Here is a 13324-nt window from a genome sequence, read left to right as displayed (position 1 = left end):
GTCTTGGCAAGCCATCAAGGGCTGCATGACAGGCAGCCAAGGCAGGTTAATATTAATTTTCTAAATTTTTTAGGGGTCCTGAAGGCCGGATAGAAGGGCCTGGAGGACCACATCCGGCCCACAGTCCGCATTTTGCCCATCCTTGCTCCAACCCCATTATGCTAGGCAAATGATTAAGACACTCCCCACCCCAAAGAACATAAAATCTAAAGCCCAGACCCTGCAAACAGGGATGCATGTTTGATGCTACCACCATATGCAGATCTGGGAGTTGAGAATTTTGAAGTCAATGAGAAAAACTCAAGGTAGAAAAAACATGTTTAACTTTCACCTGTTTAAGCACTTACGAGAACTAGCCTGAACATAAACACATGAATACAAGACAGAAGGAAGGACAACGTATCAGTGGGCTATTAAGAGGGGAAATAAATTAGTTGTACACAGTCATGGAATAGGCTTTACAGCAAACCAGCATCTCTCACTTCACTTGTACTGCTGTGCCCTTCAAAAATCCCAGATGCAACACAGCTAAGAGATTATCTCTTCTCATCTGAGAAAGTATTGCAGGCACACCCAGGGAGTGAGCCACTCCATGGCAAAACACAACACAGGCACAAAGCAAAAACCAATCATTTCTGTGGTGCGACAAGACAAGTTCCTCTGTCTGAGAGCATTCAAGGTCAGGACCAGCCATGATATTCATATTCTCCCCTGCAGAAGTGCTGGGTAATATAGCCAGACAAACCATCAAAACTGGCTTAAAGACTGATGCGGAAGGAAGGCAGCAATGACAAAGAGTGAAGGTGGAAAACAAAAAGTACTGAGCGGTGCCTCTGTTCCTTGGCTCTGTCATCCACCTCCGCCTCATTCTCCCTGTCTGGCTTAGGCTGGCGCTGAGCCAGCCCTGCTGTTCTGCTGTGCTAAAATGTTTTATCTGTCCCATCTCAGCTCACTTGCTCTGACCCAGCAGATTTCATTCACAGCAGGTGCTGGGGATTGAGCAGCTCTGTCAGTCACCAACATTGCAAAATAGGGATTGAGCAGCTCTGTCAGTCACCAACATTGCAAAATATTGCTCAAATGACACTTCTTGGAGTAAGCCAGGAGGGCTCAGAGTTGCAAACAGCCCAACGTGCAAGGGCGGGAGAGGAGGGAAGGTGGGGAACAAGCAGTCCGGTCCGTTTTAGACCGTTCCCTCACTATCAGAAAATAACCTGGACAAGAAAAAACTGCCAGTGACCTTGGGCAGCTGGAAAACAAGCAAGCCCCAGACCCTCAGCTTGCAAAAGAGCTCTTCTTGCCCGTCCTCAGCCTCCTAGAAATAATGGTCATTCTTCCTCATCCATCAGAGGTCCCTGCCCTTGTCCTGGAACTTGCCAAGACTAAAGGCTGTCCTCCAAAAAACAGCATCATCACTTCTGGCTGCCCACAGCTCCTGTCCTCAAATGAGTTTCGTTACCTTGGGCCCATTCTTTGCCACCACTCAGGAGCTCTCCTTCAGGGTTTTGATTTTAAGCTGGAATTAAAAAAAAAATAAAAATCATGATTATTTCCTTTTGAGGTACCACCTATCAGGCTTCAGCGAGCTGTGTGCCCAAGGCAGGCAGTGATGTTGCTGCCTAAGATGCACCGACTAGTAGTAGTAACAGGGACCACAATGTCCATTTGTGATTGAACTAGTCACAAGGGGCAACGTGGTTTCCACCGAGCATCCAGACATCAACAGTCCCAACAGCTTGAGAACAAGAACCAGGCTAATACCATCTATTTTGTACAGGAACTGAAGAGATGAGATGTTTCACTTCTGACAAATCAGGGCTTAGATAAAGCATTTTGCTCCTACTGTTTAGGCGGGGAACTATGACCAAAATAATCGCCTCAGCCTGAAGAAAGAGATGGCAGACTTCATTATGAGACTTGGAACAGATTTATCTTGTCAAGATACATCTCTCAGATATTTGCTACTTTAAACTTGGCTAGCAGCAAGGATAACTTTGTGGATGAGATGGAATTGTGATATTCTTCCCAAAGACTTTGCAGAGCTTTTAATCACTTGTTCAACAGCCTTTAAAACAAATTCTTCACTCATCAGTAATGAATGAGACAAAGATTTGTTTCTCTCTCTCCTTCAGATACAGTATGATTTACTGGCAATACTTCTGGCATAAGCTATGAAAATGATCATGATTGTAACCTACTTGGATATCTATAATGCTTCTCTGCATGATGATTTTTGTTGCCATTTCCTATAATTAGTACTTTTTGCAACACGTATAGAGTGTACATACCCTCTTCTATTCTAAAATTAATCTTGAGAACTGTTCCCTAAACTTCACTCAACTTCTATGATCATTTCTCCAACTCAAGTGTTATTTTGTTTTCAAGAGGCTTAAAAAAAAATTAGGCCATAGCACTTTTTGTTCAATAAAAACAAATGAGTCTCATTAAAATGATAAATATTGCTTTATTAAATTACTTTCTTTATATCCTACAAAAGAAATCATCTGAGTTACAGAATTAAATGAAGGAAACTCATGGCTGTCTGCTTTTATCTAAATTTAGATACACAAAAAAGATTGCAGTCCAAGTTGCATAAAGTAAAGGCAAGGCAACTTATTGGTCTCCCTAGGAGTCTTGAAATATAAAGTCCTATAATACAATGAAGTTAAGAATTCAGTAATGTGGCATTCAACAACTGTGTTGTGGACTGTAACTGCACTTGTGGACCACATTATTCAGCAGTTTTCTTAAACCTTATGAGCCGTGAACAGAACAAAAAGTATAGCTTACCCAGCAGATCTGCTTTAGCTGCTCGCCCCTCCCCCAACCCAAAGAAAAGTTATGAGATCAGCATTAAATTCTGAGGACAAGAGGGATACTTGCCTCCATAAATATTAGAGATTCCTCAATTCCCATAACTTGTTTATTATAAAGTCACTAGCTGTTACAAATCATTTCAAGTACAACAGGTTGAGGCAAAAAAAAAAAAAAAAAAAAAAAAAAAAAATCAGATCAGAAGAATTTATACTGTAAATACAGTAATTTGGAAGAGAAACAAGTAACCATAGCACTGGCCCGATATCAATGCTGCTGTATCAGACATGATGTGTCAGTAGAAAATTAAGATGTCTCTTTATCAAAAGCTGAGAACATTCATTTCAGTCTTGCGTAATCTAATCTTAGTGCAAAACAGATGCTAAGACATCTTCAGTAAAGAAAGGTGATGCATCTCGACTTTAAGGCCAAAGGACTTGATCAGTCATCACTGTCGCTTCCAGAGTCACTCAGCTGCAAGTCATTTCCTAAAATGGAAGAGAAAGTGATTGAATTACTTCTATTAAAACCAAGACTTACTTATTTTTCTATTAGCTCATATAAAAATACTTCATTGGTTTAGGACTCATTCTGAACCACTGGAGTGGTAGGTAGTCTGAGGGCTCCATCATTTTTATCAAGTATAACTGCCCTCCATTACTCATGTAACCCACCCATCTGCTTGCCATGCACAGGCTCAATTCAATTTCACAGGTCACAACAGACATAGGTACCTTTCCCACCCACCTTTCGATACTTCACAAGCAGGAAAACTGCTTGTCAATGCAGCTTTGTGAAAAACAATAGGAGTCATTGCTGGGAGCTGCACCCAAAGGCCTAGATCGGCTGGAGAACAAAGTCATGTCAGGATCAAGACAAGCTGCTTGCTGGACCTTTGAAATGCTGCTTGCTGGTACCGTTTTAAAGAGGATGAGAACACTATTAAAGATCAGAAAAATATACACACTCTTACTAAAAACGTGGCAGGTGTTTTCAAGGGGAACATAAAGCACTTTAGGGGAAGTGAGAAGAGGCACTTTGGGTGCATCCAGATGAGTGTGCATGTGTTTCCCTGGGGACAAACAGCAGTGCCACATAGTTGTGCTGCTACTTGTCCCTGGGGAATGCGTATGTATGCACGCATCAAGTTGCCCGGGGGGGGCAGCGTGTTAAGGAGGCTGGAGCCACCACCTGGGCTGCCCCCAGCAGCCTTACCTGGGGTCCTGGGAACTTCCTGGGGCTCCAGCAGCAGCAATCTGGCATGCGGAGCCTGGCCAGCAGCCGGATCATGGCTACAGGCAGCCAGGCTCCAGTTTTGGATGGCGCACACTACCACCACATGCTTTTTTTTTTTTCCCTCCAGGCATGGGTTTTTTGACACCAGAATTTCCCAGTCTCAAAAAATCCCGCCATGTGACAAATTAGCAGCACAGCAAATGCCCGCACATGGCATGTGCAGTTTCCGGTCCCACAGGTGGGTCTGTGGTGCCCGATGCTACACATGCGCGCTCATCTAGACGCACCCTTTTACACTTACAACAGCTGTCTGTACACCTGGAAATGAGTTTTCCTACCTAAATAAGTATCGATTTTCCCCTAAGAAATTCAAAACCAGCAATTTAACTCACTGTCTAAAGTTCCCTTGCCCCGAGAGATGTTACACCTACCTACTCTACATGCGTAGCCATGCCAATGTTCCTTTTTTTTTTTTTTCTTTTCTTTTAAATGAAGCAGGGGGTGGGAAATAATTCCCTATTGCTATATAAAAGGTCCTAAAAACAGGGAAAAATGACTAATGAAGCTGACTACACAGTGTGCTGTCCAATTCTTCTATTACAGTAATCTTCAACAGTAGGTAAGAAGTTATTGTGGGAGTCAGGGCTGACGAAAAGGGCATGCATGGATGAGTGATTATCACTTCTGCCAGTAAATCTCTGAAGTCCCGTTGGCATGGCTGTGTTTACGTTTCTTTTGTCTTCCACCAAGGAGTAGCTCTGAAAACGGTTACAATGTGATCCTGTGCAGCATACTACATCAGACATTAACCACAGAAAAGGGTTTGGTTACAAGACATCATGGATTTTTTTTAAAAAGGGAGGAAGAGAAGGTAAGATTGGGAAGTTCTTAAAAATAAACACATAAATAAAAACATTTGCAGGTCCAACATTAAGGCATATATGAAATGTGCTTCCATATTTCTATAAAGAAGCAGTTCACATTTAAAAAAAAATAAAAATGGGTCATTTATTCAGAATACAATTATTCAAGGCCAATTACTTAAGAAAAAAAACATTCCATTAAGATGGATACAATTGTGCATTTATAAAATCAAAAGGGAAAAAGGTCTTAAGTCCTAAAAAAAAAAATAATTAAAAAATGAATATCACGCTGGCTCACATGCAAGCAGATCCCCACCTGTTGTTCTTAATCTCTTCCCCTCTCACAAAAAATGAGTTTTGTCCATGATGCCAATGCAGCCTTTGGTTTCCATGGCAGTGGTTTTCAATTTGCTGTAGTGGCAGTACACAGTGGGCACAACTACAAGACACTTCAAGCTTAGTAGACTATTACTGAGCATTAGCATGGCAGGCAAAACCCGTGCTAATGCGCCGCAGAATTAGTTCATCACACATTAGCGTCACAAAATAAGTATGCGCCAGCGCTAGCGCACAGTAGTGTATTGTCGCATGCTACTTCCTAGAAATGAAGCTATACAAGTTACACCTGATGGTTACATGGCCTTGAAAACAGCTTCCACATACTTGATTTGTTTTTAAATCATTCCCCAAACAAGCCTTCGCATACTAGCCAAAGAGGCTGTCCTCATAAATTGCACACTAGAATACATTTGGAGTTCCTATCTTAAGCATGCAAGATACGACAAACCGAAAAGAAAAGGAAGTGGTTGAAAAGATGCCTCTGAACCCGAGTTAGGATTCACTTATTACCAACAGGTCCCAAACACTGCCTTCATTGCCTTATGCTTTCCAAAAAGTCTTATTATCGTTTGCATAGTCCTAGCACTTCTCAGACACACTGGTCTGGTGTGTACCAAGAGGTAAAGATCTAACCTAATCTAATCAACATTAACTTACCCTCAACAGTACATCCTTCTCAAATGGGAGTAAGAGGGAGAATAACTTCAGTGACCTTGATTTTCAAAGTACTATCAGTTAGTTACTAGTGGGCGCATCTACACATTCATTAATGCACCATAATTATGACAAATCAAAGTTTAGTACCTGTAATTACAAGTACCAACTTAATGCACCATAATTGGCGCTACTGCGCATTAGTACCAGCACATGGTTTTTTTGTGACACTAATGCACAGTAAACTAATTCTACTTTGTATTAGTGCGGGTTTTTCCTGCCACACCAATGCACAGTAGAATTAGTCTAGTCTACTGCACTTAAAGCATCTCATGTAGATGTGCCCACTGTGTACTACTACTATAGCAATGACTGGTTAATTAGTACTATCAACTGAAAAGGTTGTTACATTGTTTCATTTCCCTAGGCTTTTTAATGCTTTGTCACATACTACATTAAGCTTTAATTCAAATAAAACATAGTATTGAGCTAGAAGATCTTGGAAACACAGATCCGCAACTTTTTCCTTCAGTACTTCTACAGCAGAGCACAATGGGTCACGCCAGAGCTTTGCCATTATGTAGACAAGTAAATTGCCACCCATTTGCAGGCCTTTGTCTAATACACGCTGTGTGCCTTGATAATCATCATGTTGCAGAGGCAGAAAAAAGGAATTATGTAAGGTAAGGGACTGGCTGTGGGCAGCCTGACACTGCAGCTCTGGCCCTGACATCTGGTGTGCTCAGAAGCAGCTCCAAGGGATGTCCTCAAAAAATGTTCATGAGCCTATTTCCAGGTAAGCAGGAACAGATCAGTGTGGAGCTCTTGGAGCAGCCAGCCAGGACCCTCTACCACCATACTGCAGCTGTAGCCTGCAAGGCACGTGGGCAGTCTTGAGCCAAGCTGCTTAAAAAAAACAAAACCGTAAGCTATGGATAGGGGGCAGTGGTATCAGGTTCCTATGATCCAGACGGGGACTCTGCCATTTTCAGAATTCTGCAAAAATCTTCACAGCTGTCTGACTTCATGAGAGCAGGTAACTACAATCCCCAACAGTCTTCCAACTGCTATGTAACTTAATATTAAAACAACCTGCATTAGTGTGCTCAAGCTTCTCTCTGTGGCTCTGGTTTAGGAACAGCATCACCTTCAGTGGTATGGGGACAGGGGTGGATTAGCTGACCTTGAAAGTCCCTTCGATCCTCACGTTTCTGCAGGCATGCATATGAGCAATCCATTGAAGTCAGCTTGATCTTACATGTGCTGCTTTAGCATCTTGCAAAAGCAAATACCTATTTAAGGTCCCCATTACACATGTAGGTAAAGGCATGATTGGCTCTAATGCAGCAGTTCCCAAACTCTGACAGATTGCATGCCACCAATTTAAAACTATCCAACCTTAAAAGTACCACGAGTAAATTCTTCAGTTCAACCTTAAGTGCCACCAGCAAATTTTTGTCATATAAAGTAATTATAATAAATCTGTTAACAAGTACCACTGACAGGTTGTCTGCGAACCACAGATTGGGAACTGCTGATCTAATGCATGGCAGGAGGAGCAATTTTGGGATCATGCATTAGATCTAGCTGTGCCTTATTGTGGGCGTAGGGAGAACCCAATCCTGGGCTCCCCTTGTATCAGCAAGAAGCATGCACCCATGGCAGGGAACCTCTTTTGCCAAGGGGTGCCCAACCAGGGGGTCACACACAGCTGGGTCCCAGAGCTCTGTCAGACCCTGCAACATGTGCAAATTAAAGCTGGGTAAAAACCAGCTATAGAGTTAGTATACATTTTCAAGGTCTAACTTAATAGCTGGTTGAAGGGTTTTTTTCCAATCAAGTGATACCTACTTTGCATATGCAGCTGGTCTCAAGATAATTGAGCAATTAACCAGTTAACTGTGCAACACCCGTAGCGTGTAAAAGGGGGCCTAAGGGGAAGAAGCTGTGATGCAGGATGACTTAGACCTCCTCCATTAACCAACAGACTGAAGCTTTGGAGTCAGCAGGCATCCTATCTTGCTTCTCTAGTTTTTACTGATATTTCTCTTTCCTGTCAAAGTCCTAAACACCACAAGTGCAGTATCCACAGCTTAGCAAGAAAGAAGCTGGAGACTTGCATGCCACACAGTAGCTAATGTGCAGCACCATTTCATTTTATTTCAACCTGCAGTAGTGTTGGGCAGTACAAACCTAGTGAGCTGCTTAAAACATTAAGCTAGTAGAGGTAAACTCTAAGCAGGTTTACCTAGTCAAGCCTGAACTTCAGGTGCCTCCCAAGGATCAGAGGATCCATCCATCCTCACAGAGCTCTTAAGCACCAGAGGCTCCCTGCTGTTGTTTTGGGTGTTGCTACAAATTTTAAAACGGAAGCGTGTTTCACTAGGACAATTTCATAGTGAAATTGGTTACATAGGTGTGTAAATCCAACTGTAACATTTAGTCAGGTAGCCCAACTAACCACTACAACTTGAATGTTACCAATTTTATCTCCTTACAGGAACAGAGGGTAGTTAGCTGTGTTAGTCTGAAGTCTGGCAACATGTAGGGCAGGATGACACCTTAGAGACTGACTGGTTCAGAGGCATGAGCTCTCACCACTGAAAAACAAGGACATGCCATACACATTTAATATAAACCAGTTTATTTTTATTATTCATGTGTGAACTAGGGCCATATTTTTCCAAGCCAGCAACCTTCCATTCAACACCTAATTCAAAACATGGCTTCATTTTCAAAGACAGCTTTAATGGTAGTGATGGGTACTTGGCATTTCTGAAAAGTCTAAATCACCTTTTACTTAGGTGCCAATTTAAGGTTTGATGTAGGTGGGGTTTATTGCACTGTTCAAATTCAACAGGATTCTTTCTGGGCAAGAAAATACCTTAAAATTCTAGTTCAACTATGAACACTTCGTGCTTTGTAACATGTTTCAAGCAATGCTCTCTGATTTAGGTTTCTGGCTAGTACTTTTTCCCCCATGCCCTCAGTCTGGAAGGGTGAAAAATCAAATATCTTCATTCTTCTACATATACAGGAGTAACCTACCTCCCTACCAAAGTGGCCTGGCACCCTGTGGGGAGAGAAGGCTCCCAGGAATCCTAAGACTTCTGAGTGGATATCAATTAACCTCTTTTGTAACTGAGTATTACCGGTAAAATATTATTCCAAGTGTCTACTATGAAAATTATAAACATATGTTCTAGGAGTGCCTAGCTAGCTCAAGTAGATCCAATGCAAATTACTGTCCTACCACCCCAACGTATACAACTGGGAGGCAGCCAGAACAGCCTAAGAAATATTTTAAACTGTATCAGCTTTAATTTACAATCTCTGGTGGCCACATAGCTTTTAGGCCATCTTCTAATTCAGACCTCAACCCAGGCATCTCTTCCCGCAGCTTTAATTACAACAGAGATTTAGTTAGAGAGTCTATGGTTTGCTTTTAGATTTTTGGTGTCTGAGATTGTTCTTTTCTTAGTAAACGGTTTTCTGTACTTACTTAGTGTATTCATCATATGGCCACTGCTTTCCCGAGATCTGTTACGACTGGCTTCCATGTCAGTCATGGCATGCTGTGACGTGGCAGACACAGCAGGTTGTGACTGCAAGTACGGCATGGACATTGGGCGAGAGGGCTTAGTCCTCTCATCTTCTGAATCGCTAGAACTGTTTTCACTGCTGGACGAAGAGGATGATGAACTTTTTGAGTCAGACGAGCTGTCATCAGAGCTACTCATTTGGTCCATGATACTGGCTTCGGCCTTTAGCTCTGAAAAGATGATGCACATTAAGAAATGAGTCTGAATTTACAGGATAAGGCAGCAAGGGAAGTGCTGCATGAGCAAGCAACTGCAGTTAGTGTTGCAATGTTCCTCATTACAAACAACTAAACTGAAAAAGACACCAGATGTAGGAGCAAAGGGTAGCATTCAAGCAGTCTGATCACCATGCTTGTATGTTGTTTTTCTCTCTTCTATCCTCAAGCAGTTTCCTTTCCAACCATACACTTTGTTGGGCAGAGGTATATTAGGATATCATTAAATCTACCAAGAAAGGTGCTGTCCCCACACTCTGTGAGGCAGCAAACACTGGCCCATCTTTAATCATTCCCTCCAACTGGCAAACCAGACTTTCTAGCTTTGTTTCATGACCTTTCAGATGCCTTACAGGACTAAACAAGTTGGAATCAGAAAGAGAAAACATATCAGGTAGCAAAATACCCAAAGGTAGCAATTTTGGCATTATAACGAATCTGTACATATTTGGTCTGTCTCGACATTCACTGCTCCCAAAAACCAAGTTAAACATTGTGGGATACCTGCAGGAATTGATTATAAAGCCAGGCACCAGCTACACTAAAATCATCAGATTCTTTTTATGGGTCTGGCATAAGTTAAGAGTTAGCAAGAAACCTCAACACATGACGCTCCATGGCTAACAAACAAATCTGACTCGCTGCACGTAGGGAAAGGGATTTGAGATGCATCAGCTTTAGTGACTCAAAAACAGGTTCTAAACTGAGAATTGCTCTTTTCCTGTTTATCATACTTTTCAGCACCATTTCCTTTCTTTGCAGCCTTAGAAATCTCATCTTGCGGAATAAGACAGTCTGGTGCGAGTTTACCCAAGGCACAAAGAAACAGACACCTGCTTGATGAAAGAGCTGGAAGTGTATTTAAAAAAGAACTCAGCTCATCCTTAAGAGGCAACAATGAATTCACAGCAATAAAGCTACCACCTATCAGCTTTCCTACTGCAAGAACTTAACACCTGGCTTTCTCCCAGTCCTCCAAAAGGAAGTAAAGTATGTCTCCAATTGAATGAAACATGAGGTCTCACCAAATTGAAGTCTGAGAGCGCAGCATATGCCGCCATTCTCAAAGATGGATTTACGCAAGCAGCAGCGGTTTCTTCCCATACAAGAAGCAACTCCTGCAGTTCTGAACTGATTTTGAGAAGCACAGGCCTCTTTCATTGTCATTTTCACAAGATTTTCATTATAATAAACTCTTAAAAAAAAAAAAACCTTTAAGTTATAAAGTGTGTTAACCAATAAATATGTATGTAAAGGAAAATGAAAAGGAAGGACAACAAACAGCGTGATGAAGAAAAGGGGAGATTGACCAATTTGGCTCCAGTGGAACTATGCTGCAAGTCTGCATAAAGTAGCAGCAGCGCTAGGAATCAGTGAGAATTAAAGCACCACTAACCATGACTTTCTGAAGGTCAATAGTTAACTGAATGCAGAGGCCTGAACAGCTTAAAAACATTGTTTCAACACTACCCTGCCCTAGGTGGCCATTCAATCCTGGGCAAAATGCCTAAATCAGCTTGCAATGTGAATCTCAACCAAAACACTTCTGGCTCTTATATCACAAGTCAAGGTGCAAGACTGCTGAAATATTAACTGACAGGGTTACTATTTACCTCTCTCAATATCATCCATAGGAGAAGACGGAGACATCTTTTCTTTGGGTGGAGAATTTTTAACATTGTTTGGCGTCTTACTGGCATTTCGCATTTGCTGCTGTTGCTGCTCAATACGAGATTGAACTTTACTGCTTCCTTCAGCTCTGCATGACAGGATAAGAGATTGTAATAGACTCCAGAGGACAAAGTTTAAAAACAAAACATAAGATACAGTAGTTTGAGCTATGAAGCTATTTAAATTATATCACTAGATTCAGAACACATTATTACATTGACATACAGCAAATATAGAGGCACAAGTCCTGTTCTTTTAATATTACATTAATAATATTCTTATTAACGCTTTCTGGTTTGCTGGTTCTCCAGCACACTCCGCTTGACTTTTTCTTCAATCATCCATTAGTTGCTCATTATAATTCTACAGGAAACTAGTTATGCAGATAAAGCACCAGAAAGCACACTAACAGGAATTATGTACTCAGCAAGAGGAGAATGGGCCATCAACATTGCTAAAACCTCTCACAAGAATTTATGCTTTATTTTCACATTCAGCCAGAAAACAGTAGCAAAATCATTCTATTTGTGTAGCAAAGAGCTATTTTCTACCCTCACAAGAAAACAGTTATTACCACTGGAAGTGATATGCAATTTTTCTGGTTAAAAACCCATTTGCATTCTAAGTACCAGCCAAGAGGTGAAAGTTAATAAAACCATTTGCTGAGAAAAACAGCAATGTGGCTTTTCACTCCATTGAATAAGGAATAGGGAGAAAGTTAGGGAGGGGAAAAAAAAAAAAAGATGATGTTTTGCTAAAAATATCAATAGCTGGGATGCACCCCAATTCCTCACTCATTTCTAACAAGCTATTTGCATAATAACAAAGGAATATAGCACGCTTTCTTTTCCTGTATCACTTACCTGGTTTTCTTCACAGTGATGTTGCTGCTAAGTTTCTCTAGGCGACATTCTCCAGTGTCATGGTTGATAATTAAGATACATTCTTTTAAATAAGGCTTCTTTGAACCCTTGAAAACAGTTACCGGTGGGGTGGAACCCTATTTAAATTGGAAAAAAAATCCCTAGTTATGACAATAAACTGCTAGTCTTAAGAGCACAGAATGACATATCACAGTAGTGATAAATTGGTTGTAATCTGTGATTTCTAGACTTGCAAGATTCGTTAATAATGAATATAAACTAAGCTTAGGCCAACAGTAAACAAAGACAGCCAGTGACTTTGTTCATCCCAGAAATTCACATGCTGATTTGAAGATAAGTCAGTCATTTCAAATGAGTTTCTAATGGCCAGGTATACACACAGCAAAACTACCACAACTAAAATTCTTTAAAAATATAGCCATAGAACTGTCAAAAATGACCAGACTGAAATCTGAGATAGCCAAGAAAAGCTTTCACTGCTAGTGTCCAAGCTGTACCTCTGCTACAGGCAGAAGAATTCAAAGCTGCCAATACAGCATATTTCCAGCACAGTGAATTCAGCTCAACTTATGGCATAATAGCTGACCTTTGGATCATGCAAGATTCTGTATTTCCTAGAGTAATCGTTCTTTTATTGTTTTTCAAGATGCATAAGCAGAGTTTTAAGAGAGCAGCAAGCTGAAAATACTAAAACCTGAAGTCCTTCTACATTCAATATATACCTGAGGGTCTCTGTCCCCACCTTCCCTTCACTCACCTCAATGTTTGGCAGCGTTATTGTCACCTGTTCGCCTTTGCCAACTTCAAGATCTCCTTCACAGGATGTATCAATAGATGCAGGCTTGAAGTCATCTAACAACAGAAACAAAATGGTGATTTTCATAAGTCTCAGAAGTCCCTTGAACATCTGACATATGGTTTCACATATTTTAGAGATGGGTGTCACCAAGATAGTGAATTGGATGGTGTGGCATCCACCATTGCTATTAGCAGATTAACTTTTATTAGTAGATGTTTTGGATGGGGAATCCAGGAAAAAGATGACA

The 13324-nt window shown here is 41.2% G+C and overlaps 1 protein-coding gene across 1 annotated transcript in view; it reads right to left on the bottom strand.

The window, feature by feature from the left end:
* Window positions 1-2444: 2444 nt before the first annotated feature.
* The window catches only part of EAF2 (ELL associated factor 2), a 14615-nt gene continuing 3735 nt past the window's right edge, over window positions 2445-13324 (bottom strand). Inside the window, exons 2-6 of the mRNA XM_019554348.1 lie at window positions 13036-13130; window positions 12258-12394; window positions 11337-11482; window positions 9409-9678; window positions 2445-3302 (exon numbers count right to left, since the gene is read on the bottom strand). Of these exons, the coding sequence (XP_019409893.1) occupies window positions 3256-3302; window positions 9409-9678; window positions 11337-11482; window positions 12258-12394; window positions 13036-13130 (695 nt within the window). The 3' untranslated portion in view covers window positions 2445-3255. The remainder of the gene's footprint in view (window positions 3303-9408; window positions 9679-11336; window positions 11483-12257; window positions 12395-13035; window positions 13131-13324) is intronic.

Source organism: Crocodylus porosus, unplaced genomic scaffold (genome assembly GCF_001723895.1).
Source record: "Crocodylus porosus isolate Cpor-Errol unplaced genomic scaffold, CroPor_comp1, whole genome shotgun sequence".
NCBI classification, from domain to species: Eukaryota; Metazoa; Chordata; order Crocodylia; family Crocodylidae; genus Crocodylus; species Crocodylus porosus.
The sequence above is the reverse complement of the archived record's forward strand: the minus strand, read 5'-3'. Positions and strand labels throughout refer to the sequence as shown.